Source organism: Phalangium opilio, unplaced genomic scaffold, assembly GCF_054372755.1.
Source record: "Phalangium opilio isolate 3A_F unplaced genomic scaffold, DU_Popi_V2 ptg000021l_1, whole genome shotgun sequence".
NCBI classification, from domain to species: domain Eukaryota; kingdom Metazoa; phylum Arthropoda; class Arachnida; order Opiliones; family Phalangiidae; genus Phalangium; species Phalangium opilio.
The window spans coordinates 2981691-3008918 of record NW_028324153.1 but is presented as its reverse complement, the minus strand read 5'-3'; the positions used below and the strand labels follow the sequence as shown (position 1 = coordinate 3008918).

General features: G+C 41.4%; 2 protein-coding genes and 9 non-coding genes across 12 annotated transcripts; 10 read left to right on the top strand and 1 right to left on the bottom strand.

Moving 5' to 3' along the window:
- Positions 1-5050: 5050 nt before the first annotated feature.
- Positions 5051-7051, top strand: LOC149696623 (uncharacterized). 2 transcript variants are annotated; one of them, XM_089867366.1, is made up of 3 exons: positions 5051-5765; positions 5825-6610; positions 6689-7051. In XM_089867366.1, the coding sequence occupies exons 1-3, from the start codon at positions 5300-5302 to the stop codon at positions 6988-6990; spliced, it is 1554 nt and encodes a 517-aa protein (XP_089723492.1). In that variant the 5' UTR covers positions 5051-5299; the 3' UTR covers positions 6991-7051. The 2 variants fall into 2 exon arrangements, with proteins under 2 accessions (XP_089723492.1, XP_089723491.1); XM_089867365.1 differs by having other exon boundaries at positions 5825-7051.
- Positions 7052-7183: 132 nt separating this feature from the next.
- On the bottom strand, positions 7184-8900 carry LOC149696622 (uncharacterized). The gene is made up of 2 exons (XM_089867374.1): positions 8808-8900; positions 7184-8720 (listed from the first exon to the last, which is right to left on the bottom strand). Exons 1-2 carry the CDS (start codon positions 8849-8851, stop codon positions 7184-7186), a joined length of 1581 nt encoding a protein of 526 aa, XP_089723500.1. The 5' UTR covers positions 8852-8900.
- A 2902-nt stretch (positions 8901-11802) lies between these two features.
- TRNAF-AAA (transfer RNA phenylalanine (anticodon AAA)) lies at positions 11803-11874 on the top strand. The gene has a single exon. It is a non-coding gene; the product is annotated as a tRNA-Phe (tRNA).
- A 1077-nt stretch (positions 11875-12951) lies between these two features.
- On the top strand, positions 12952-13023 carry TRNAF-AAA (transfer RNA phenylalanine (anticodon AAA)). The gene has a single exon. It is a non-coding gene; the product is annotated as a tRNA-Phe (tRNA).
- Positions 13024-16373: 3350 nt separating this feature from the next.
- TRNAC-GCA (transfer RNA cysteine (anticodon GCA)) lies at positions 16374-16445 on the top strand. The gene has a single exon. It is a non-coding gene; the product is annotated as a tRNA-Cys (tRNA).
- A 3892-nt stretch (positions 16446-20337) lies between these two features.
- TRNAC-GCA (transfer RNA cysteine (anticodon GCA)) lies at positions 20338-20409 on the top strand. The gene has a single exon. It is a non-coding gene; the product is annotated as a tRNA-Cys (tRNA).
- Positions 20410-20987: 578 nt separating this feature from the next.
- TRNAC-GCA (transfer RNA cysteine (anticodon GCA)) lies at positions 20988-21059 on the top strand. Its single transcript has one exon. It is a non-coding gene; the product is annotated as a tRNA-Cys (tRNA).
- A 1711-nt stretch (positions 21060-22770) lies between these two features.
- On the top strand, positions 22771-22842 carry TRNAC-GCA (transfer RNA cysteine (anticodon GCA)). The gene has a single exon. It is a non-coding gene; the product is annotated as a tRNA-Cys (tRNA).
- A 309-nt stretch (positions 22843-23151) lies between these two features.
- Positions 23152-23223, top strand: TRNAF-AAA (transfer RNA phenylalanine (anticodon AAA)). Its single transcript has one exon. It is a non-coding gene; the product is annotated as a tRNA-Phe (tRNA).
- Positions 23224-25955: 2732 nt separating this feature from the next.
- TRNAC-ACA (transfer RNA cysteine (anticodon ACA)) lies at positions 25956-26027 on the top strand. Its single transcript has one exon. It is a non-coding gene; the product is annotated as a tRNA-Cys (tRNA).
- Positions 26028-26466: 439 nt separating this feature from the next.
- On the top strand, positions 26467-26538 carry TRNAC-GCA (transfer RNA cysteine (anticodon GCA)). Its single transcript has one exon. It is a non-coding gene; the product is annotated as a tRNA-Cys (tRNA).
- Positions 26539-27228: the final 690 nt, after the last annotated feature.

The following is a 27228-nucleotide window of genomic DNA, read 5'->3' as shown; positions in this document are numbered from 1 at the left end:
AATTCTCGTGCTCGAATTGATTGACGTTTCCCTAGAAATATTTTGGTTAATTAGCTTAGTCTTTGTTATAGTAAAAGATTGTTATACTAGTTTCTGCGAAGAGGGGGGGGTCAAGAGGTAATAAATTTTTATTTAAATAGAAAAAAATTGGTGAAATTTTGCTAAATCAAAATTCTTTTTGGTGAAACAGAGTAGTTTTGATAAATTTAGCTAAAATTTATCGAAACGTTTTTAATCATTTAAAATGTTTTTCAAATGACTCGTTTCGTGTTGCTAAATTGCCACGTACATGAATGATTTTGTTTCGATGGTTTGTTCATTTTCCTATGTATTCCTATGGGATTTTAGGAATTTTAAATGATCAAATTCGTTTCGAAAAAATGTAACGTAGTTGATCAAAAACGTTTCGATTGTTTTTTACTTCTAACACGAAATGCGTTGTGAATTATGCTTCTTTCGTTACCGTTTTATGTTTTCCACAAATTTTTGATTACGTTGCCGATAATTTTGATAAATATAGTACGTAATAGGTTAATGCTTCGGTTTAATGATATATTGCCTTTCTGTTAACGCTATAAAAACATAACTTGTTGAGACTTGTCCTGATAATGCCCTCAGGGCAAATACCTGGAATCAATTAAATGTTTGAACCCCATTGTAGGATGTGTCACCGCCCCCCCCCTCAATGACATAAACTGGGACATAACACAGTTGTGTGTGTTATAAATCACTCTAAATATAAATTCCATTGATTCAATACAAATGGTTCGACCCCCCCCCCCCAAAGCCATCGCGGCTTAGCGTGGTTACGTATAAATAAAAAATAGATGAGGATAAAGGTTCACTACCTTTTAATATCATAAAACATGGTGGGTGGTCCAATTAAAGAAAAATAAATTACATTGATAGCAATGCAAAGAATCTAATGGCACTACCACCCCCCCCCCCAAAGCCCTTTAGATACGTTTGAACGTGTTTACGTATAAATAAAAACAGCTCTGGAGAGAAAGGTTGGTGACAAGGCTAGTAAGAAATCATGTGTTACGGTATATGTAATTCCTTTTTGGTTAAAATGTGTGCTAATTAGAAAATATGTGAAACAGTCAAGCTATATTCGAGTATACTTTACTCGGAAATGTTAAATGTTAGGATCAGGATTTTATGATATTTTATAGTAATATTTGTTCATTTTAACTAAATACCAGCTACCAAGTTGTGTAAAAACTACCTTATTTCTTCTTTTTTGATACTAAAATGTACTATTGTTTTAACCCAGTGTCTCGTTTACTAACCAATACAATATTTGCGTAGACCTAGAACCGCATCGTAGCTTAATTGATACCTTTTGCAATGTAAACCTTATCTCAATTAAAATTGGTTCTTTGGTATAACATAAGCATACATGGAGAGACCTCTAAACCATATAAAGAATAATAGCAAGGGAAGGGTAGGTGTAGAAAGGGCCTACAGAACCTATAGAATTACCATTAAATCATACCATAAATGTACACACTATCCTAACGATACACCCAAATAATAACAATACAAAGCATACACCCTTACTGTAGAACGTAATCGCTGCTTAATTTTCAATAAACTACGTAAACTTAATCTAGTTCTTTAGTAATGATTGCGCATTTTAACTGTATATAAATATTTTAGCGCGTAGGAAAATATATATTTTTCAGTCAATCCTATGAGGATTTTTAATTTAATAACTAGTATTGTGCTTATTTACCATGTATTCTATGTAACCCGTATTTTCTGATGTTTTTTTAGTAATATTTCGCATTTTAACTCAAGTAATTGTACTTATTCTCCAAATTCGTATTAAAACTAATGTAATCCTTATGTTCTGAGTTTTTTAGCAGTACTGCTTCATTTTAACTTCTAATCAACTATCCAACTGTGCAAAAACTGCCGTAATTTCCCTTTATGATACTAAAGTGTACTATCGTTTTAACATAGTAACTTGATAACCAATACACAAAACAGGAGAACACTTAGATCCGCGCGTAATTTGTACCCTTTTTCAATGTAAACCATATCTCATTTAAAACCGGTTCTTTAGTATAACATAAGCCTACATGGAGAGATCTCAAAATCGTACAAAGAACAACACTACTAGAAGGGCAGGTGTAGAAAGGGCCTACTGAACATATATAAATCATGCCCTAAATGAACGTAATATCCTAAAGATACACCTAATAATAACAATACAAAACATGAGTACACCTAGACCTTCGTCGTAGCTTAATTGGTATCTTTTGCAATGCAAACCCTATATCACTTAAATCTAGTTCTTTAATATAGCATAATCATACATGGAGATACCTTAATAATAATAACATTACGGGAGGGGTGCGTTTAGAAAGGGTCTACTGAACCTATAGAATTACCAATAAATCATACCCTAAATGTACACAATATCCTAAAGATACACCCAGATAATAACAATACAAAACATGAGTACACCTAGAACATCACCATAGTTTAGTTTGTACCTTTTGCAATGTAAACCATATCTCAATTAAAACTAGTTCTTTAATATAAGAATAACATAAGCATACATACAAACAAAGAATAACATTACCGGCAGGGTTGGTATAGAAAGGGTCTACAGAACCTATAGAATTACCAATAAATCATCCCCTAAATGTACACAATATCCTAAAGATACACCAAATTAATAACACTATGGACACTGAATGCCTTCAACACCAATAAATTACGTGACGTCATACCAATACACGATAAAAAACCCCTATAAATTCAAATTTCCCGCCAACAACATCACGTGACGTCATCAATTCCCCCTTGGGGGAGAAATGACCCCCCTCCTCCTCACAGTACCACCATATAGCTGACGCCTGTATACCGAACTTAGTTCGGTATACTGGCGTCTATACTCTCTCAAGGCGAATTGCTAGAGAAATTTCCAACGACTATACCATTGAGGGCGCTCACATACCCCTTAAGTCCACTGTGAGAGATCTTGGCGTGATCTTTGACAGAGGACTTTATTTTACCGAGCAAGTACATAAATGCGTTGCTTTAAGTCGCCGTACTCTAGCTGTTTGCATGAAGATGTGTAGGAAATTGCATTCCCTAGACCATTTCCGTCTTCTTTATCAAGCCCTAGTGAGATCACGGGTCCTGTATGGTGGCTTGGCCTGGGGTGGTTGTAGTAGATATCTAAAGGTACTACTTGAGAATGTGCAACGGAAGTTTATTGAATATTGCCATACTTATTTCATGAAAAAGGCTCCATATGATTACCATATTTTACTAGGGTATTTGGACATTCCTACTATAGCTCACATTCTCCTTATTAACGACGTTAAATTTCTACATAAATTAATTAATAATAGGATAACTCTTCCAGATTTGCTAGGACGGTTGGACTTTCTAGTCCCCAAGTCTGGAAGGTTTAGAAAAACATTTAGAGAATCTCTTAACCACTTAAATCCAATTAAAAGAATGCAAATTACAGTTAACAGTTTTGGCGAAAATTTTGATATATTTAATGTTAAATACAAGGAGCTGGATTAATAAGGTTTCACTTGGTTTGTTTTTAATTTGTCTTCCATTTGATATTCTTAACAGTTAGGAAATGCAAATATGATATTATTACAACTGTGTATATTCTCGTGAACCTTCGTGGTTTTTTATATGCACAATAAATATTCATTCATTCATTCATTCATTCATAAGAATACAAACTTTTATTGATTTACGCTTTTTTTTAAGTATCATTATAAATAAAGGTCTGATTGAGCTAAAGTTATGGTCCCCTTTATATATGTTTCTGCTTAGTGAAGATTTTGAAAATGTAAAACAGTTTCTTAACATTCTTAATTAAAATGAAGACTGAAGGAACAGATATTAACCAAAAATGTCTTGATTAGAATCAAGACCTAAAAAGTATCGATAAGACTGAGGGTATCACTTGTCTGAAGGATCAGATATTAATTTTTCTTTTTAATTGAAACTTATATGCATGCTTAAGAAAAAACAACGTTCCATTACCGTTTTCCGTTCAAATAAATTATTTTACTGGTAATCAATTTCAAAAATTTACTTATCTTGGCTTTTCGACCACAATTCCATTCCCCGAAAACATTTTATCATTACATTAATTACTTTTGGGAGATAACGTGTCAAAAAAACCTATAAAACAATAAAAAAAAACTGTAATAGCGGTCTGTTTAGCCATGACAACAACCTTTTAAAAGTTACAAGGACTATATAACCCTTTCGAGACTAACAGGACCTGAGCAAACTGTAGCTTAACCTGCTACTTTTACGACCGGGGAGAATTGATGTAAACTTGAGTTGAAATTTCATCATGTGCGACCTGCGGCCCAGAAATTCTCCCATAGTCCCAGTGTGTGTAGAACATAATTTTTTCGCTGTTATCTGCCAAAATCAATCTTTCTAGGTAGTGGCGCCTCCTCACTTGAATTTTTCACGATATATTAAGGTTTGAACGAACAAAATTCTAGATTACTATTCTCACTACTATGTCCCTCTGCTAACTTGAAGCAAACTTTCCTCTCTTTTTGCTGCTCATTACCGGTGCCATTCTCTTGAATTTCTGTTCGTTATAACTACTATGATGAGTTTATTTCTTTCAAACCAAAATATAAAAAAATTGATTCTTTTTCCTTTTGTGCTACTTAGAATTTACAAATGTATATAACGTTGTGCACTGCCATATCAAATAGTCTCTAACCATTGTTAGAAACTAGAGAGAGAAATTGGGCAGTAACACTGATCATGCCCTGAACTATGAGAAAGAACAATACGACGGTTCACTAAAGTACACTCGATCTTACATCATTTTGCAAAACAGCGAGTAAAAATGTTACTGTCCCTATTGAATTTGGCGCCATTGGTTTTAGAATAATAAAAATGTTCCACTGGGAAGCGTGCCGGTCACGAATGGGGATGTAACGTCTATAGGAACCTTTTAAAACGCAAAACCATACACGTACTCTCCCAAAAGTAATTAATGTAATGATAAAATATTTTCGGGGAATGGAATAGACCAGGAAAAAAAATACCCCTGGAAGTTTTGTTTTCCCTCAGTAGTACTGGATTTGAGGTCGAGAGGGGAGGTATAAGGGGTGTAAAACTTAATTCAGTTCAGTTCAGTTTAAAAAATGATACTTACTCCTAGAAAAGTGAGCATTCGTCTGCTCTAATGGAGCTTTTAGAAAGCCGAGGCTTACGTGTAGAAATCCAAGTTACAAACAACTTTCATTAAATTAACCGCTTTAAATTGATTTTATAAATAATGAATAAGTTAAATATGAAAGGAGGTTCAGTATGTTGCGTAAAGAACTGTACTAATAACAGCCGCGGTCATCGTTCTTTACTGGAAAAAAAAAGTTTTCATAAGCTACCTAAAGATCCCATTTTAAGAAACGAGTGGATTTCAAGAATTCAGAGTAGTTATGAAGATGATGATGTTGTAGCTAAACCTCAAAGAAGAATTATTTGGCAACCAAAAAAGACAAGTGTCGTATGTGGTGTGCACTTTAATTCAAGTGGAATCAAGCAAAGAGATGACATTTTACCAGTCTACCTAGGGAACCGTTATTACCCTTCAAATGTGCAACTATCAGCTACGAAACTTGATGATGACCCAGAAGGTTTAATCCAGAATATTGGTTCTGAAGTGGAGATAGGACAAGCCGTTGTTGAAGAATGTGCAATTAAGCTTTCAAACAAAGACGAGCTTTTAAAGATTAGTAACTTTGGTATGTTAATATTCATTATTTTTTATCTTGAATGTTTGCTCATTAAAGCTTTTTCCCAGATCATGTATATTTTCTTCCTGAGGACCCCCGTCAAGTGAAAGAACAGCTCACATCAGCGCTGTCTCATATAAAAGAGTTAGAGCAAAAAGTTTCACGTCTGCAAACGTTTTTGGAAAATTCCAAGAAAGAGAATATTTCTCTTCGTGTTACGATTAGGCGATTGCAACAAGACCCACAGAAAAATTCCACAGGCAATTTTTCTTTCACTACAATTTCGAAAGATTGTAAGCAATTGAAGTACTACACTGGCTTTGCATCTACTGAAGAATATAACACACTTTATGCCCAAATTGAACCTGAATTGGCAAACTTACGATTATACAACAATGGGGTTGGATATGAGAGGAAAGTTAAACGACCATGCAGTAGTGAGTCAACCAAAGGCCGCCCAATGTCCCTTGATTTCAAAAACCAGCTATTTTTAACATTATGCAAGATTCGAGTAGGGCTACCAAATAAAGATTTGGCCTATCGGTTTGGGATATCAAAAACTACTGTTAACAACTATTTTACGACGTGGTTGGATATGTTATATAAAAAGCTGACGCGCATCCCTATTTGGCCATCAAGGAAAGTGGTAGACGATTACATGCCCATTGAATTTAAGGAAAAATTTCCAAGTACAAGAGTCATAATCGACTGCACGGAATTTTTTATTGAGACGCCAAGTAGTTATGCTGTACAGAGTGACACATATTCAAATTACAAGCGACATAATACAGCTAAAGGTTTGATTGGAATAACTCCAAATGGGTTCATATCATTTGTCTCAACTTTGGCTCCAGGTAGGATGTCTGACTCTGAGTTGACTATAGAAAGTGGTTTGCTAGCCTTATTAGAGCCCAATGACTCGGTCATGGCAGACCGTGGATTTCTAGTAGCAGACGTCTTGAAGACAAAAGGAGTAGGACTAAATATACCTCCTTTCCTTGGAGGAAAACCTCAGCTATCTCTTGCAGATGAACAAATTACCAGAGAAATTGCAGCAGTTAGAATTCACGTTGAACGTGTTATTAAAGAATTGAAAGACTTTCGTATATTGAAATTTACTTTCCCAAATTCAATGAGTGCCAGTCTTGACAAAATTTGGAAAGTATCCTGTTATTTAGTTAATTTAATTTCTGAGCCACTTCTCGACGTGACAAGGAAAAGAAAGGATAAATAAGAACGTTCTTTTTATTGGTTTACACTTTTTGGTATAACAAAATAAAAATTCAAATTTGGTATTCATTGACTTTGAACCCAAGTCTTACACTCACTGAAAACAATGACTTAACAATATCACAAGTTTAGGGACTTAACAATATCACAAGTCTAGGGACTTAACAATATCACACAAGTCTAGGGAGTTAAAAATATCACAAGTCTAGGGACTTAATAAAATAACTGAAGAAAAAAGTGTAAAGTTTAGGTAACATTACTTCAAAAAATAGTTTAGAGTCAAATGAGATTCTTTCACAATAACCATCTTTCCCAGTATCTACATACAAATCACAGAAAGAAAGCCCTGAAACTCCTAATTGACCCTGTATTTGGTAATAATAATCATGTGTTCGGTTTAACATAATTTTGCCAGTCTTATCTTTCTTAAGACATGTTTTTAAATTATGGGTAAAGGTATCTTCTATTGTTAAGCCCAATTCTTTAGATTTTGACATGGTTTTAATCTCTAAAAGTCCATATTTATCTTCATTTTCATCAAAAATGAGACGGTCAGGAGATGCACCAACAATAGGAAATCCAGGATTTATAATAAAACCCACTTCATACACATGAACTTTAGCTTTTAAAGCGCAGTATTTTAATACTGCCTTTGGTTCGTTTCTTGAACCCTCCTTTACATATTTTAGGTGTGATAGAGAAGTTCCTCCTTTAACACTTTTTACAAATTGCGATGTTACTTCCTTCCTCCGTTTCACAATTTTCCCAAAATTGGATGCCGTTAAACGTTTCAGTCGTTCAGATTCCCATAGCTGGCACTGAGATTGACCACGGGTAGCTTTTTCAATATTTCTTGCTTCTTCTAAAGTCACTTGGCATGATTGAGGAGTCACACAATTACCCACGTTAAATGCTACTTCGTTAAGTGGCAAATCCAGTCTGGGAAATGCTTGTTCTGTTGTTTGAATTTCTGGTTGCGTTTCAACACCATAATTAATACCCGGCCCTTCTACAGCTTTATAATTTTCTTCTTCCATTATTCTGACCCACATAGAGCGGATTCCCATGTCTTTTAATGTGTTTGAGAAGGTCTTTATGGTCACATCTTCTGTTGGCATGGACGAGGTGCTCTCATCAAAAGATGAATAAGCAGAAACACAAACCTTTCTTTGCCTCTGAGATATTGGTTTCCGGTGGTTTTCAATGTTATATTTTTTAAAGTTTAATGAACTGAAATGGGATGTATTTAGGTTTTTATTTATTGATTTGAAATGTCCCCATTTTTGGGGTCTTTCTGTGGGTGACAAATCTTCAGGAACGAAGACCCTATTTTCCATTGTGCAGTCTAATATGAACCACAGAACGGCAGCCACATGGCAACAAACCCCACCTTGCCCACAACGGCATTCACAAAATCCTTGCTCTACACCTCCACTATTGCTATTTAAAGCCACGTAACAGTTGTACTTTTCATTTACTTTGTAGGATGCTCCTACTTTAGCTTTGATGTAAACAAGAGATTGACTAGCTTGATTAGAGAGGAACACATTGTTGACTCTATTTGACTTGAACATGGTATATCCCTTTTTGTTATGTTTATTGCTCTTGGCATGATGGTCAGTTATGGTACTACTTGAAAAACATTTTGGAATATCTTTCAGTTGTTTCGTCCAATTTCCCTTGGGGAGTTTTTGTGTTATCAAATTTTCCGGTTTAAGAGGCTTTAAAGGTTTTCTACAATATAATATGTCAAAAATGGTTAATTTGTACATACTTAGGTTTGCCAACGGATGATTTACGCTCTAATTTTTAACCACATACCTTATTTTAGACGGCTCCATTAATTTGATGGTTGGCTTATGCATAAACCTAACACGTCGGCAAAATTCAAAGTTGTTAATTTGTTAACCCTTAACCTAACGTTTTGAAGCAGACGAACCGTGAATATAATGACAGGAATAGAAATAAGCGTACTAAATAAATACTAATAATTTCGACCAATCAAAATAGTCCACACTTTCTGGACCCTGCGGAAGTAGTGTATTACAGAAAAACCAACTTGTAGGGGATTTTTTTTCTTGGTCTATTGTGGTCGAAAAGCCGAGATAAGTAAATTTTTGAAATTGATTACCAGTAAAATAATTTATTTGAACGGAAAACGGTAATGGAACGTTGTTTTTTCTTAAGCATGCATATAAGTTTCAATTAAAAAGAAAAATTAATATCTGATCCTTCAGACAAGTGATACCCTCAGTCTTATCGATACTTTTTAGGTCTTGATTCTAATCAAGACATTTTTGGTTAATCCACTATGGAGTCATACCGGGCTTCTTACCACCTGCTGCTATTTCGGAGCAATGTTATCTGACTGATCCCTACACGGAGGTTCCGCCACCTCGGTTGCACCGCTTATATGACGCGATAAAGACCAGTTTGCCTCCCGAGTGGGTACGCCTCTTCCTGCGTCCGGCGCCACCTCTGGACCCGCAATGCGTTAAGGTACGGTTCATCTCGGGTGATGGCACGACGCGTCCGCTCTCGGTTGAATCCGTTGGTTCATTGTACCGCGCACTCCTGCCCCCTACCTTCGAATCTTCTGGCGAGCAAAGGTGGAATCTTTTTTTACACGATCCGCGGCCACGGGTAAAATTCAAGGACCTCACGAACAGCCATCTGGGTCCGGTGCTATCGACTTGTAACTTGAAGATCCTCCACCAAGGCTTACCGGTGAAATCGCGGATTGTTCACGCGGGGCTCGTTCCAGACGCTACGTGCGTCTTTTGCCACGGCGCGGATGAGACTGTTGACCATTTGTTCCTTACCTGTCCAAAGTCCCGATCCCTTTGGGAGTCCATTTTCAATGCATTTTGTGTGTATACTTTTGATCCTGAGTTTAAATTTGATTGTACCAGATATAACTTAGTAATTTTTCATTGTTACGCGTCTTCGAACGATAAACCTCTCTTATTTTGGCAGGCTGCCTTGTTGTTAATTAGTATTGTTAAGTATGTACTATGGAAATATCGTTGTCAATTGGTTGTAAAAGCGGGCCTTGGTATCGTCCTGCCTTTCAGTGTTCCAGTTTTGCTTGCCAGGGTACGTTTCTTTGCCCACAAATATATTGCATTATTATTGCATCGTAACAAGTATTCTAACTTAGCTACTACCGTAACAAGGTTGCAGATGTTGTTTTAATATTGTATAGTTAACTCCAGGAATTAATGCTGTAACTCAATCATTCTTTTAATTCAATTTAACCGTTAAAACCACTTACATATTCCATTGTAATGTTTTCGATGCTTTTAATAAAAAAAAAAAAAAAAAAAAATTCGACTGCAGATCGAGAGGTTCTTGGTTCAAACCCGAGTTCTCCCTGTAACAGCACGGATCATTGCCTTCATTTTAGTTAAATCGACATTACGGCTTTGAACAAGGAGGAATAGCTCAGTGGTAGAGCATTCGACTGCAGATCGAGAGGTCCTTGGTTCAAACCCGTGTTCTCCCTGTAACAGCACGGATCATTTCGTTTATTTTAGTTAAATCGACATTACGGCTAAGAACAAGGGGGAATAGCTCAGTGGTAGAGCATTCGACTGCAGATCGAGAGGTACTTGGTTCAAACCCATGTTCTCCCTGTAACAGCACGGATCATTCCGTTTATTTAGTTAAATCGACATTACGGTTATGAACAAGGGGGAATAGCTCGCATTCGACTGCAGATCAAGAGGTCCTTGGTTCAAACCCGTGTTCTCCCTGTAACAGCACGGATCATTTAGTTTATTTTAGTTAAATCGACATTACGGTTATGAACAAGGGGGAATAGCTCGCATTCGACTGCAGATCAAGAGGTCTTTGGTTCAAACCCGAGTTCCCCCTGTAACAGCACGGATCATTTCGTTTATTTTAGTTAAATCGACATTACGGTTATGAACTAGGGGGAATAGCTCAGTGGTAGAGCATTCGACTGCAGATCGAGAGGTCCTTGGTACAAACCCGAGTTCTCCCTGTAACAGCATGGATCATTTCGTTTAGTTTAGTTAAATCGACATTACGGCTAAGAACAAGGGGGAATAGCTCAGTGGTAGAGCATTCGACTGCAGATCGAGAGGTACTTGGTTCAAACCCATGTTCTCCCTGTAACAGCACGGTTCATTCCGTTTATTTAGTTAAATCGACATTACGGTTATGAACAAGGGGGAATAGCTCGCATTCGACTGCAGATCAAGAGGTCCTTGGTTCAAACCCGTGTTCTCCCTGTAACAGCACGGATCATTTAGTTTATTTTAGTTAAATCGACATTACGGTTATGAACAAGGGGGAATAGCTCGCATTCGACTGCAGATCAAGAGGTCTTTGGTTCAAACCCGAGTTCCCCCTGTAACAGCACGGATCATTTCGTTTATTTTAGTTAAATCGACATTACGGTTATGAACTAGGGGGAATAGCTCAGTGGTAGAGCATTCGACTGCAGATCGAGAGGTCCTTGGTACAAACCCGAGTTCTCCCTGTAACTGCACGGATCATTGCCTTCATTTTAGCTAAATCGACATTACGACTATGAACAAAGGGAAATAAATCAGTGGTAGAGCATTCGACTGCAGATCGAGAGGTCCTTGGTTCAAACCCGTGTTCTCCCTGTAACATCACTGATAATTTCGTTTATTTTAGTTAAATCGACATTACGGTTATGAACAAGGGGGAATAGCTCGCATTCGACTGCAGATCAAGAGGTCTTTGGTTCAAACCCGAGTTCCCCCTGTAACAGCACGGATCATTTCGTTTATTTTAGTTAAATCGACATTACGGTTACGAACGCGGGGGAATAGCTCAGTGGTAGAGCATTCGACTAAAGATCGAGAGGTACTTGGTTCAAACCCGAGTTCCCCCTGAAACAGCACGGATCATTCCGTTTATTTTAGTTAAATCGACATTACGGCTAAAAACAAGGGGGAATAGCTCAGCGGTAGAGCATTCGACTGCAGATCGAGAGGAACTTGGTTAAAACCCGAGTTCCCCCTGTAACAGCACGGATCATTCCGTTTATTTAAGTTAAATCGACATAACGGTTTTGAACAAGGGGGATTAGGTCAGTGGTAGAGCATTTGACTGCAGATCAAGAGGTCATTGGTTCAAACTCGAGTTCGCTCTGTAACCGCACGGATCATTTCGTTTATTTTAGTTAAATCGACATTACGGTTACGAACGCGGGGGAATAGCTCAGTGGTAGAGCATTCGACTGCAGATCGAGAGGTCATTGGTTCAAACCCGAGTTCCCCCTGTATCAGAACGGATCATTCCGTTTATTTTAGTTAAATCGACATTACGGTTATGAACAAGGGGAATAGCTCAGTGGTAGAGAATTCGACTGCAGATCGAGAGGTACTTGGTTCAAACCCGAGTTCCCCCGTAACAGCAGGGATCATTTCGTTTATTTTAGTTAAATCGACATTACGGTTATGAACACGGGGGAATATCTCGCATTAGACTGCAGATCAAGCGGTCCTTGGTTCAAACCCGAGTTCCCCCTGTAACAGCACGGATCATTTCGTTAATTTTAGGTAAATCGACATTACGGTTATGAACAAGGGGGGATAGCTCAGTGGTGGAGCATTCGACTGAAGATCGAGAGATCCTTGGTTCAAACCCGAGTTCCCGCTGTAACAGCACGGATCATTCCGTTTATTTTAGTTAAATCGACATTACGACTATGAACAAAGGGAAATAAATCAGTGGTAGAGCATTCGACTGCAGATCGAGAGGTACTTGGTTCAAACCCATGTTCTCCCTGTAACAGCACGGATCATTCCGTTTATTTAGTTAAATCGACATTACGGTTATGAACAAGGGGGAATAGCTCGCATTCGACTGCAGATCAAGAGGTCTTTGGTTCAAACCCGAGTTCCCCCTGTAACAGCACGGATCATTTCGTTTATTTTAGTTAAATCGACATTACGGTTACGAACGCGGGGGAATAGCTCAGTGGTAGAGCATTCGACTAAAGATCGAGAGGTACTTGGTTCAAACCCGAGTTCCCCCTGAAACAGCACGGATCATTCCGTTTATTTTAGTTAAATCGACATTACGGCTAAAAACAAGGGGGAATAGCTCAGCGGTAGAGCATTCGACTGCAGATCGAGAGGAACTTGGTTAAAACCCGAGTTCCCCCTGTAACAGCACGGATCATTCCGTTTATTTAAGTTAAATCGACATAACGGTTTTGAACAAGGGGGATTAGGTCAGTGGTAGAGCATTTGACTGCAGATCAAGAGGTCATTGGTTCAAACTCGAGTTCGCTCTGTAACCGCACGGATCATTTCGTTTATTTTAGTTAAATCGACATTACGGTTACGAACGCGGGGGAATAGCTCAGTGGTAGAGCATTCGACTGCAGATCGAGAGGTCATTGGTTCAAACCCGAGTTCCCCCTGTATCAGAACGGATCATTCCGTTTATTTTAGTTAAATCGACATTACGGTTATGAACAAGGGGAATAGCTCAGTGGTAGAGAATTCGACTGCAGATCGAGAGGTACTTGGTTCAAACCCGAGTTCCCCCGTAACAGCAGGGATCATTTCGTTTATTTTAGTTAAATCGACATTACGGTTATGAACACGGGGGAATATCTCGCATTAGACTGCAGATCAAGCGGTCCTTGGTTCAAACCCGAGTTCCCCCTGTAACAGCACGGATCATTTCGTTAATTTTAGGTAAATCGACATTACGGTTATGAACAAGGGGGGATAGCTCAGTGGTGGAGCATTCGACTGAAGATCGAGAGATCCTTGGTTCAAACCCGAGTTCCCGCTGTAACAGCACGGATCATTCCGTTTATTTTAGTTAAATCGACATTACGACTATGAACAAAGGGAAATAAATCAGTGGTAGAGCATTCGACTGCAGATCGAGAGGTACTTGGTTCAAACCCATGTTCTCCCTGTAACAGCACGGATCATTCCGTTTATTTAGTTAAATCGACATTACGGTTATGAACAAGGGGGAATAGCTCGCATTCGACTGCAGATCAAGAGGTCCTTGGTTCAAACCCGTGTTCTCCCTGTAACAGCACTGATCATTTCGTTTATTTTAGTTAAATCGACATTACGGTTATGAACAAGGGGGAATAGCTCGCATTCGACTGCAGATCAAGAGGTCCTTGGTTCAAACCCGAGTTCCCCCTGTATTAGCACGGATCATTCTTTTTATTTTAGTTAAATCGACATTAGGGTGAGGTACAAAGGGGAATAGCTCAGTGGTAGAGCATTCGACACAGATCGAGAGGTCCTTGGTTCAAACCCGAGTTCCCGCTGTAACAGCACGGATCATTCCTTTTATTTTAGTTAAATCGACATTAGGGCGAGGTACAAAGGGGAATAGCTCAGTGGTAGAGCATTCGACTGCAGATCGAGAGGTCCTTGGTTAAAACCCGAGTTCTCCCTGTAACAGCACGGATCATTGCCTTCATTTTAGCTAAATCGACATTACGACTATAAACAAAGGGAAATAAATCAGTGGTAGAGCATTCGACTGCAGATCGAGAGGTCCTTGGTTCAAACCCGAGTTCCCACTGTAACAGCACGGATCATTCCGTTTATTTTAGTTAATGCGACATTACGGTTATGAACAAGGGGGAATAGCTCGCATTCGACTGCAGATCAAGAGGTCCTTGGTTCAAACCCGTGTTCTCCCTGTAACAGCACGGATCATTTCGTTTATTTCAGTTAAATCGACATTACGGTTATGAACAAGGGGGAATAGCTCGCATTCGACTGCAGATCAAGAGGTCCTTGGTTCAAACCCGAGTTCCCCCTGTAACAGCACGGATCATTCCGTTTATTTTAGTTAAATCGACATTACGGCTAAGAACAAGGGGGAATAGCTCAGCGGTAGAGCATTCGACTGCAGATCGAGAGGAACTTGGTTCAAACCCGAGTTCCCCCTGTAACAGCACGGATCATTCCGTTTATTTTAGTTAAATCGACATAACGGTTTTGAACAAGGGGGAGTAGCTCAGTGGTAGAGCATTCGACTTCAGATCAAGAGGTCATTGGTTCAAACTCGAGTTCCCCATGTAACAGCACGGATCATTTCGTTTATTTTAGTTAAATCGACATTACGGTTATGAACAAGGGCGGATAGCTCAGTGGTGGAGCATTCGACTGCAGATCGAGAGGTCCTTGGTTCAAACCCGAGTTCTCCCTGTAACAGAACGGATCATTGCCTTCATTTTAGGTAAATCGACATTACGGTTATGAACAAGGGGGGATAGCTCAGTGGTGGAGCATTCGACTGAAGATCGAGAGATCCTTGGTTCAAACCCGAGTTCCCGCTGTAACAGCACGGATCATTCCGTTTATTTTAGTTAAATCGACATTACGACTATGAACAAAGGGAAATAAATCAGTGGTAGAGCATTCGACTGCAGATCGAGAGGTACTTGGTTCAAACCCGTGTTCTCCCTGTAACAGCACGGATCATTCCGTTTATTTAGTTAAATCGACATTACGGTTATGAACAAGGGGGAATAGCTCGCATTCGACTGCAGATCAAGAGGTCCTTGGTTCAAACCCGTGTTCTCCCTGTAACAGCACTGATCATTTCGTTTATTTTAGTTAAATCGACATTACGGTTATGAACAAGGGGGAATAGCTCGCATTCGACTGCAGATCAAGAGGTCCTTGGTTCAAACCCGAGTTCCCCCTGTATTAGCACGGATCATTCCTTTTATTTTAGTTAAATCGACATTAGGGTGAGGTACAAAGGGGAATAGCTCAGTGGTAGAGCATTCGACACAGATCGAGAGGTCCTTGGTTCAAACCCGAGTTCCCGCTGTAACAGCACGGATCATTCCTTTTATTTTAGTTAAATCGACATTAGGGCGAGGTACAAAGGGGAATAGCTCAGTGGTAGAGCATTCGACTGCAGATCGAGAGGTCCTTGGTTCAAACCCGAGTTCTCCCTGTAACAGCACGGATCATTGCCTTCATTTTAGCTAAATCAACATTACGACTATAAACAAAGGGAAATAAATCAGTGGTAGAGCATTCGACTGCAGACCGAGAGGTCCTTGGTTCAAACCCGAGTTCCCACTGTAACAGCACGGATCATTCCGTTTATTTTAGTTAATGCGACATTACGGTTATGAACAAGGGGGAATAGCTCGCATTCGACTGCAGATCAAGAGGTCCTTGTTTCAAACCCGTGTTCTCCCTGTAACAGCACGGATCATTTCGTTTATTTCAGTTAAATCGACATTACGGTTATGAACAAGGGGGATAGCTCGCATTCGACTGCAGATCAAGAGGTCCTTGGTTCAAACCCGAGTTCCCCCTGTAACAGCACGGATCATTCCGTTTATTTTAGTTAAATCGACATTACGGATACGAACGCGGGGGAATAGCTCAGTGGTAGAGCATTCGACTGCAGATCGAGAGGTACTTGGTTCAAACCCGAGTTCCCCCTGTAACAGCACGGATCATTCCGTTTATTTTAGTTAAATCGACATTACGGCTAAGAACAAGGGGGAATAGCTCAGCGGTAGAGCATTCGACTGCAGATCGAGAGGAACTTGGTTCAAACCCGAGTTCCCCCTGTAACAGCACGGATCATTCCGTTTATTTTAGTTAAATCGACATAACGGTTTTGAACAAGGGGGAGTAGCTCAGTGGTAGAGCATTCGACTTCAGATCAAGAGGTCATTGGTTCAAACTCGAGTTCCCCATGTAACAGCACGGATCATTTCGTTTATTTTAGTTAAATCGACATTACGGTTATGAACAAGGGGGGATAGCTCAGTGGTGGAGCATTCGACTTCAGATCAAGAGGTCATTGGTTCAAACTCGAGTTCCCCATGTAACAGCACGGATCATTTCGTTTATTTTAGTTAAATCGACATTACGGTTATTAACAAGGGGGGATAGCTCAGTGGTGGAGCATTCGACTGAAGATCGAGAGATCCTTGGTTCAAACCCGAGTTCCCGCTGTAACAGCACGGATCATTGCCTTTATTTTAGTAAAATCGACATTACGGCCTTGAACTAGGGGGAATAGCTCAGTGTTAGAGCATTCGACTGCAGATCGAGAGGTCCTTGGTTCAAACCCGAGTTCTCCCTGTAACAGAACGGATCATTGCCTTCATTTTAGCTAAATCGACATTACGACTATGAACAAAGGGAAATAAATCAGTGGTAGAGCATTCGACTGCAGATCGAGAGGTCCTTGGTTCAAACCCGAGTTCCCACTGTAACAGCACGGATCATTCCGTTTATTTTAGTTAATGCGACATTACGGTCATGAACAAGGGGGAATAGCTCGCATTCGACTGCAGATCAAGAGGTCCTTGGTTCAAACCCGTGTTCTCCCTGTAACAGCACGGATCATTCCGTTTATTTTAGTTAAATCGACATTACGGTTACGAACAAGGGGGAATAGCTCAGTGGTAGAGCATTCGACTGCAGATCGAGAGGTAATTGGTTCAAACCCGAGTTCCCCCTGTAACAGCACGGATCATTCCGTTTATTTTAGTTAAATCGACATTACGGCTAAGAACAAGGGGGAATAGCTCAGCGGTAGAGCATTCGACTGCAGATCGAGAGGAACTTGGTTCAAACCCGAGTTCCCCCTGTAACAGCACGGATCATTCCGTTTATTTTAGTTAAATCTACATAACGGTTTTGAACAAGGGGGAGTAGCTCAGTGGTAGAGCATTCGACTTCAGATCAAGAGGTCCTTGGTTCAAACCCGAGTTCCCCCTGTAACAGCACGGATCATTTCGTTTATTTTAGGTAAATCGACATTACGGTTATGAACAAGGTGGGATAGCTCAGTGGTGGAGCATTCGACTGAAGATCAAGAGATCCTTGGTTCAAACCCGAGTTCCCGCTGAAACAGCACGGATCATTTCGTTTATTTTGGTTAAATCGAAATTACGGTTATGAACAAGGGGAATAGCTCAGCGGTAGAGCATTCGACTGCAGATCGGGAGGTCCTTGGTTCAAACCCGAGTTCCCACTGTAACAGCACGGATCATTTCGTTTATTTTAGTTAAATCGAAATTACGGTTATGAACAAGGGGGAATAGCCCAGCGGTAGAGCATTCGTCTGCAGATCGAGAGGTCCTTGGTTCAAACCCGAGTTCCCCCTGTAACAGCACGGATCATTCCTTTTATTTTAGTTACATCGACATTAGGGTGAGGAACGAAGGGGAATAGCTCAGTGGTAGAGCATTCGACTGCAGATCGAGAGGTCCTTGGTTCAAACCCGAGTTCTGGCTGTAACGGCACGGATCATTGCCTTTATTTTAGTTAAATCGACATTACGGCCTTGAACTAGGGGGAATAGCTCAGTGGTAGAGCATTCGACTGCAGATCGAGAGGTCCTTGGTTCATACCCGTGTTCTCCCTGTAACAGCACGGATCATTTCGTTTATTTTAGTTAAATCGACATTACGGTTATGAACAAGGGGGAATAGCTCGCATTCGACTGCAGATCAAGAGGTCTTTGGTTCAAACCCGAGTTCCCCCTGTAACAGCACGGATCATTCCGTTTATTTTAGTTAATGCGACATTACGGTTATGAACAAGGGGGAATAGCTCGCATTCGACTGCAGATCAAGAGGTCCTTGGTTCAAACCCGTGTTCTCCCTGTAACAGCACGGATCATTTCGTTTATTTCAGTTAAATCGACATTACGGTTATGAACAAGGGGGAATAGCTCGCATTCGACTGCAGATCAAGAGGTCCTTGGTTCAAACCCGAGTTCCCCCTGTAACAGCACGGATCATTCCGTTTATTTTAGTTAAATCGACATTACGGATACGAACGCGGGGGAATAGCTCAGTGGTAGAGCATTCGACTGCAGATCGAGAGGTACTTGGATCAAACCTGAGTTCCCCCTGTAACAGCACGGATCATTCCGTTTATTTTAGTTAAATCGACATTACGGCTAAGAACAAGGGGGAATAGCTCAGCGGTAGAGCATTCGACTGCAGATCGAGAGGAACTTGGTTCAAACCCGAGTTCCCCCTGTAACAGCACGGATCATTCCGTTTATTTTAGTTAAATCGACATAACGGTTTTGAACAAGGGGGAGTAGCTCAGTGGTAGAGCATTCGACTTCAGATCAAGAGGTCATTGGTTCAAACTCGAGTTCCCCATGTAACAGCACGGATCATTTCGTTTATTTTAGTTAAATCGACATTACGGTTATGAACAAGGGCGGATAGCTCAGTGGTGGAGCATTCGACTGCAGATCGAGAGGTCCTTGGTTCAAACCCGAGTTCTCCCTGTAACAGAACGGATCATTGCCTTCATTTTAGGTAAATCGACATTACGGTTATGAACAAGGGGGGATAGCTCAGAGGTGGAGCATTCGACTGAAGATCGAGAGATCCTTGGTTCAAACCCGAGTTCCCGCTGTAACAGCACGGATCATTCCGTTTATTTTAGTTAAATCGACATTACGACTATGAACAAAGGGAAATAAATCAGTGGTAGAGCATTCGACTGCAGATCGAGAGGTACTTGGTTCAAACCCGTGTTCTCCCTGTAACAGCACGGATCATTCCGTTTATTTAGTTAAATCGACATTACGGTTATGAACAAGGGGGAATAGCTCGCATTCGACTGCAGATCAAGAGGTCCTTGGTTCAAACCCGTGTTCTCCCTGTAACAGCACTGATCATTTCGTTTATTTTAGTTAAATCGACATTACGGTTATGAACAAGGGGGAATAGCTCGCATTCGACTGCAGATCAAGAGGTCCTTGGTTCAAACCCGAGTTCCCCCTGTATTAGCACGGATCATTCCTTTTATTTTAGTTAAATCGACATTAGGGTGAGGTACAAAGGGGAATAGCTCAGTGGTAGAGCATTCGACACAGATCGAGAGGTCCTTGGTTCAAACCCGAGTTCCCGCTGTAACAGCACGGATCATTCCTTTTATTTTAGTTAAATCGACATTAGGGCGAGGTACAAAGGGGAATAGCTCAGTGGTAGAGCATTCGACTGCAGATCGAGAGGTCCTTGGTTCAAACCCGAGTTCTCCCTGTAACAGCACGGATCATTGCCTTCATTTTAGCTAAATCGACATTACGACTATAAACAAAGGGAAATAAATCAGTGGTAGAGCATTCGACTGCAGATCGAGAGGTCCTTGGTTCAAACCCGAGTTCCCACTGTAACAGCACGGATCATTCCGTTTATTTTAGTTAATGCGACATTACGGTTATGAACAAGGGGGAATAGCTCGCATTCGACTGCAGATCAAGAGGTCCTTGGTTCAAACCCGAGTTCCCCCTGTAACAGCACGGATCATTCCGTTTATTTTAGTTAAATCGACATTACGGATACGAACGCGGGGGAATAGCTCAGTGGTAGAGCATTCGACTGCAGATCGAGAGGTACTTGGTTCAAACCCGAGTTCCCCCTGTAACAGCACGGATCATTCCGTTTATTTTAGTTAAATCGACATTACGGCTAAGAACAAGGGGGAATAGCTCAGCGGTAGAGCATTCGACTGCAGATCGAGAGGAACTTGTTTCAAACCCGAGTTCCCCCTGTAACAGCACGGATCATTCCGTTTATTTTAGTTAAATCGACATAACGGTTTTGAACAAGGGGGAGTAGCTCAGTGGTAGAGCATTCGACTTCAGATCAAGAGGTCATTGGTTCAAACTCGAGTTCCCCATGTAACAGCACGGATCATTTCGTTTATTTTAGTTAAATCGACATTACGGTTATGAACAAGGGGGGATAGCTCAGTGGTGGAGCATTCGACTTCAGATCAAGAGGTCATTGGTTCAAACTCGAGTTCCCCATGTAACAGCACGGATCATTTCGTTTATTTTAGTTAAATCGACATTACGGTTATTAACAAGGGGGGATAGCTCAGTGGTGGAGCATTCGACTGAAGATCGAGAGATCCTTGGTTCAAACCCGAGTTCCCGCTGTAACAGCACGGATCATTGCCTTTATTTTAGTAAAATCGACATTACGGCCTTGAACTAGGGGGAATAGCTCAGTGGTAGAGCATTCGACTGCAGATCGAGAGGTCCTTGGTTCAAACCCGAGTTCTCCCTGTAACAGAACGGATCATTGCCTTCATTTTAGCTAAATCGACATTACGACTATGAACAAAGGGAAATAAATCAGTGGTAGAGCATTCGACTGCAGATCGAGAGGTCCTTGGTTCAAACCCGAGTTCCCACTGTAACAGCACGGATCATTCCGTTTATTTTAGTTAATGCGACATTACGGTTATGAACAAGGGGGAATAGCTCGCATTCGACTGCAGATCAAGAGGTCCTTGGTTCAAACCCGTGTTCTCCCTGTAACAGCACGGATCATTTCGTTTATTTCAGTTAAATCGACATTACGATTATGAACAAGGGGGAATAGCTCGCATTCGACTGCAGATCAAGAGGTCCTTGGTTCAAACCCGAGTTCCCCCAGTAACAGCACGGATCATTCCGTTTATTTTAGTTAAATCGACATTACGGTTACGAACAAGGGGGAATAGCTCAGTGGTAGAGCATTCGACTGCAGATCGAGAGGTAATTGGTTCAAACCCGAGTTCCCCCTGTAACAGCACGGATCATTCCGTTTATTTTAGTTAAATCGACATTACGGCTAAGAACAAGGGGGAATAGCTCAGCGGTAGAGCATTCGACTGCAGATCGAGAGGAACTTGGTTCAAACCCGAGTTCCCCCTGTAACAGCACGGATCATTCCGTTTATTTTAGTTAAATCTACATAACGGTTTTGAACAAGGTGGGATAGCTCAGTGGTGGAGCATTCGACTGAAGATCGAGAGATCCTTGGTTCAAACCCGAGTTCCCGCTGTAACAGCACGGATCATTTCGTTTATTTTAGTTAAATCGAAATTACGGTTATGAACAAGGGGGAATAGCTCAGCGGTAGAGCATTCGACTGCAGATCGGGAGGTCCTTGGTTCAAACCCGAGTTCCCACTGTAACAGCACGGATCATTTCGTTTATTTTAGTTAAATCGAAATTACGGTTATGAACAAGGGGGAATAGCCCAGCGGTAGAGCATTCGTCTGCAGATCGAGAGGTCCTTGGTTCAAACCCGAGTTCCCCCTGTAACAGCACGGATCATTCCTTTTATTTTAGTTACATCGACATTAGGGTGAGGAACAAAGGGGAATAGCTCAGTGGTAGAGCATTCGACTGCAGATCGAGAGGTCCTTGGTTCAAACCCGAGTTCTGGCTGTAACGGCACGGATCATTGCCTTTATTTTAGTTAAATCGACATTACGGCCTTGAACTAGGGGGAATAGCTCAGTGGTAGAGCATTCGACTGCAGATCGAGAGGTCCTTGGTTCATACCCGTGTTCTCCCTGTAACAGCACGGATCATTTCGTTTATTTTAGTTAAATCGACATTACGGTTATGAACAAGGGGGAATAGCTCGCATTCGACTGCAGATCAAGAGGTCTTTGGTTCAAACCCGAGTTCCCCCTGTAACAGCATGGATCATTTCGTTTAGTTTAGTTAAATCGACATTACGGCTAAGAACAAGGGGGAATAGCTCAGTGGTAGAGCGTTCGACTGCAGATCGAGAGGTACTTGGTTCAAACCCATGTTCTCCCTGTAACAGCACGGATCATTCCGTTTATTTAGTTAAATCGACATTACGGTTATGAACAAGGGGGAATAGCTCGCATTCGACTGCAGATCAAGAGGTCCTTGGTTCAAACCCGTGTTCTCCCTGTAACAGCACGGATCATTTAGTTTATTTTATTTAAATCGACATTACGGTTATGAACAAGGGGGAATAGCTCAGTGGTAGAGCATTCGACTGCAGATCGAGAGGTTCTTGGTTCAAACCCGAGTTCTCCCTGTAACTGCACGGATCATTGCCTTCATTTTAGCTAAATCGACATTACGACTATGAACAAAGGGAAATAAATCAGTGGTAGAGCATTCGACTGCAGATCGAGAGGTCCTTGGTTCAAACCCGTGTTCTCCCTGTAACAGCACTGATCATTTCGTTTATTTTAGTTAAATCGACATTACGGTTATGAACAAGGGGGAATAGCTCGCATTCGACTGCAGATCAAGAGGTCTTTGGTTCAAACCCGAGTTCCCCCTGTAACAGCACGGATCATTTCGTTTATTTTAGTTTAATCGACATTACGGTTACGAACGCGGGGGAATAGCTCAGTGGTAGAGCATTCGACTAAAGATCGAGAGGTACTTGGTTCAAACCCGAGTTCCCCCTGTAACAGCACGGATCATTCCGTTTATTTTAGTTAAATCGACATTACGGCTAAAAACAAGGGGGAATAGCTCAGCGGTAGAGCATTCGACTGCAGATCGAGAGGAACTTGGTTAAAACCCGAGTTCCCCCTGTAACAGCACGGATCATTCCGTTTATTTTAGTTAAATCGACATAACGGTTTTGAACAAGGGGGAGTAGGTCAGTGGTAGAGCATTTGACTGCAGATAGAGATGTTCTTGGTTCAAACCCGAGTTCCCCCGTAACAGCAGGGATCATTTCGTTTATTTTAGTTAAATCGACATTACGGTTATGAACAAGGGGGAATATCTCGCTTTAGACTGCAGATCAAGCGGTCCTTGGTTCAAACCCGAGTTCCCCCTGTAACAGCACGGATCATTTCGTTAATTTTAGGTAAATCGACATTACGGTTATGAACAAGGGGGGATAGCTCAGTGGTGGAGCATTCGACTGAAGATCGAGAGATCCTTGGTTCAAACCCGAGTTTCCGCTGTAACAGCGCGGATCATTCCGTTTATTTTAGTTAAATCGACATTACGACTATGAACAAAGGGAAATAAATCAGTGGTAGAGCATTCGACTGCAGATCGAGAGGTACTTGGTTCAAACCCATGTTCTCCCTGTAACAGCACGGATCATTCCGTTTATTTAGTTAAATCGACATTACGGTTATGAACAAGGGGGAATAGCTCGCATTCGACTGCAGATCAAGAGGTCCTTGGTTCAAACCCGTGTTCTCCCTGTAACAGCACGGATCATTTCGTTTATTTTAGTTAAATCGACATTACGGTTATGAACAAGGGGGAATAGCTCGCATTCGACTGCAGATCAAGAGGTCCTTGGTTCAAACCCGAGTTCCCCCTGTAACAGCACGGATCATTCCTTTTATTTTAGTTACATCGACATTAGGGCGAGGAACAAAGGGGAATAGCTCAGTGGTAGAGCATTCGACTGCAGATCGAGAGGTCCTTGGTTCAAACCCGTGTTCTCCCTGTAACAGCACGGATCATTCCGTTTAGTTTAGTTAAATCGACATTACGGCTAAGAACAAGGGGGAATAGCTCAGTGGTAGAGCATTCGACTGCAGATCAAGAGGTACTTGGTTCAAACCCGTGTTCTCCCTGTAACAGGACGGATCATTCCGTTTATTTTAGTTAAATCGACATTACGGTTATGAACAAGGGGGAATAGCTCAGTGGTAGAGAATTCGACTGCAGAGCGAGAGGTACTTGGTTCAAACCCGAGTTCCCCCTGTAACAGCACGGATCATTTCGTTTATTTTAGTTAATTCGACATTACGGTTATGAACAAGGGGGAATAGCTCAGCGGTAGAGCATTCGGCTGCAAATCGAGAGGTCCTTGGTTCAAACCCGAGTTCCCCCTGTAACAGCACGGATCATTCCTTTTATTTTAGTTACATCGACATTAGGGCGAGGAACAAAGTGGAATAGCTCAGTGGTAGAGCATTCGACTGCAGATCGAGAGGTACTTGGTTCAAAACCGAGTTCCCCCTGTAACAGCACGGATCATTCCGTTTATTTTAGTTAAATCGACAAAACGGTTTTGAACAAGGGGGAGTAGCTCAGTGGTAGAGCATTCGACTTCAGATCAAGAGGTCATTGGTTCAAACTCGAGTTCCCCATGTAACAGCACGGATCATTTCGTTTATTTTAGTTAAATCGACATTACGGTTATGAACAAGGGGGAATAGCTCGCATTAGACTGCAGATCAAGAGGTCCTTGGTTCAAACCCGAGTCCCCCCTGTAACAGCACGGATCATTTCGTTTATTTTAGGTAAATCGACATTACGGTTATGAACAAGGGGGGATAGTTCAGTGGTGGAGCATTCGACTGAAGATCGAGAGATCCTTGGTTCAAACCCGAGTTCCCGCTGTAACAGCACGGATCATTTCGTTTATTTCAGTTAAATCGACATTACGGTTATGAACAAGGGGGAATAGCTCGCATTCGACTGCAGATCAAGAGGTCCTTGGTTCAAACCCGAGTTCCCCCAGTAACAGCACGGATCATTCCGTTTATTTTAGTTAAATCGACATTACGGTTACGAACGCGGGGGAATAGCTCAGTGGTAGAGCATTCGACTGCAGATCGAGAGGTAATTGGTTCAAACCCGAGTTCCCGCTGTAACAGCACGGATCATTGCCTTTATTTTAGTAAAATCGACATTACGGCCTTGAACTAGGGGGAATAGCTCAGTGGTAGAGCATTCGACTGCAGAACGAGAGGTCCTTGGTTCAAACCCGAGTTCTCCCTGTAACAGCACGGATCATTGCCTTCATTTTAGCTAAATCGACATTACGACTATGAACAAAGGGAAATAAATCAGTGGTAGAGCATTCGACTGCAGATCGAGAGGTCCTTGGTTCAAACCCGAGTTCCCACTGTAACAGCACGGATCATTCCGTTTATTTTAGTTAATGCGACATTACGGTTATGAACAAGGGGGAATAGCTCGCATTCGACTGCAGATCAAGAGGTCCTTGGTTCAAACCCGTGTTCCCCCAGTAACAGCACGGATCATTCCGTTTATTTTAGTTAAATCGACATTACGGTTACGAACGCGGGGGAATAGCTCAGTGGTAGAGCATTCGACTGCAGATCGAGAGGTAATTGGTTCAAACCCGAGTTCCCCCTGTAACAGCACGGATCATTCCGTTTATTTTAGGTAAATCGACATTACGGCTAAGAAAAAGGGGGAATAGGTCAGCGGTAGAGCATTCGACTACAGATCGAGAGGAACTTGGTTCAAACCCGAGTTCCCCCTGTAACAGCACGGATCATTCCGTTTATTTTAGTTAAATCGACATAACGGTTTTGAACAAGGGGGAGTAGCTCAGTGGTAGAGCATTCGACTTCAGATCAAGAGGTCATTGGTTCAAACTCGAGTTCCCCATGTAACAGCACGGATCATTTCGTTTATTTTAGTTAAATCGACATTACGGTTATGAACAAGGGGGAATAGCTCTCATTAGACTGCAGATCAAGAGGTCCTTGGTTCAAACCCGAGTTCCCCCTGTAACAGCACGGATCATTTCGTTTATTTTAGGTAAATCGACATTACGGTTATGAACAAGGGGGGATAGCTCAGTGGTGGAGCATTCGACTGAAGATCGAGAGATCCTTGGTCCAAACCCGAGTTCCCGCTGTAACAGCACGGATCATTTCGTTTATTTTAGTTTAATCGAAATTACGGTTATGAACAAGGGGGAATAGCTCAGCGGTAGAGCATTCGACTGCAGATCGGGAGGTCCTTGGTTCAAACCCGAGTTCCCCCTGTAACAGCACGGATCATTCCTTTTATTTTAGTTACATCGACATTAGGGCGAGGAACAAAGGGGAATAGCTCAGTGGTAGAGCATTCGACTGCAGATCGAGAGGTCCTTGGTTCAAACCCGAGTTCTCGCTGTAACGGCACGGATCATTGCCTTTATTTTAGTTAAATCGACATTACGGCCTTGAACTAGGGGGAGTAGCTCAGTGGTAGAGCATTCGACTGCAGATCGAGAGGTCCTTGGTTCAAACCCGTGTTCTCCCTGTAACAGCACGGATCATTCCGTTTAGTTTAGTTAAATCGACATTACGGCTAAAAACAAGGGGGGATAGCTCAGTGGTAGAGCATTCGACTGCAGATCAAGAGGTACTTGGTTCAAACCCGTGTTCTCCCTGTAACAGGACGGATCATTCCGTTTATTTTAGTTAAATCGACATTACGGTTATGAACAAGGGGGAATAGCTCAGTGGTAGAGAATTCGACTGCAGAGCGAGAGGTACTTGGTTCAAACCCGAGTTCCCCCTGTAACAGCACGGATCATTTCGTTTATTTTAGTTAATTCGACATTACGGTTATGAACAAGGGGGAATAGCTCAGCGGTAGAGCATTCGGCTGCAAATCGAGTGGTCCTTGGTTCAAACCCGAGTTCCCCCTGTAACAGCACGGATCATTCCTTTTATTTTAGTTACATCGA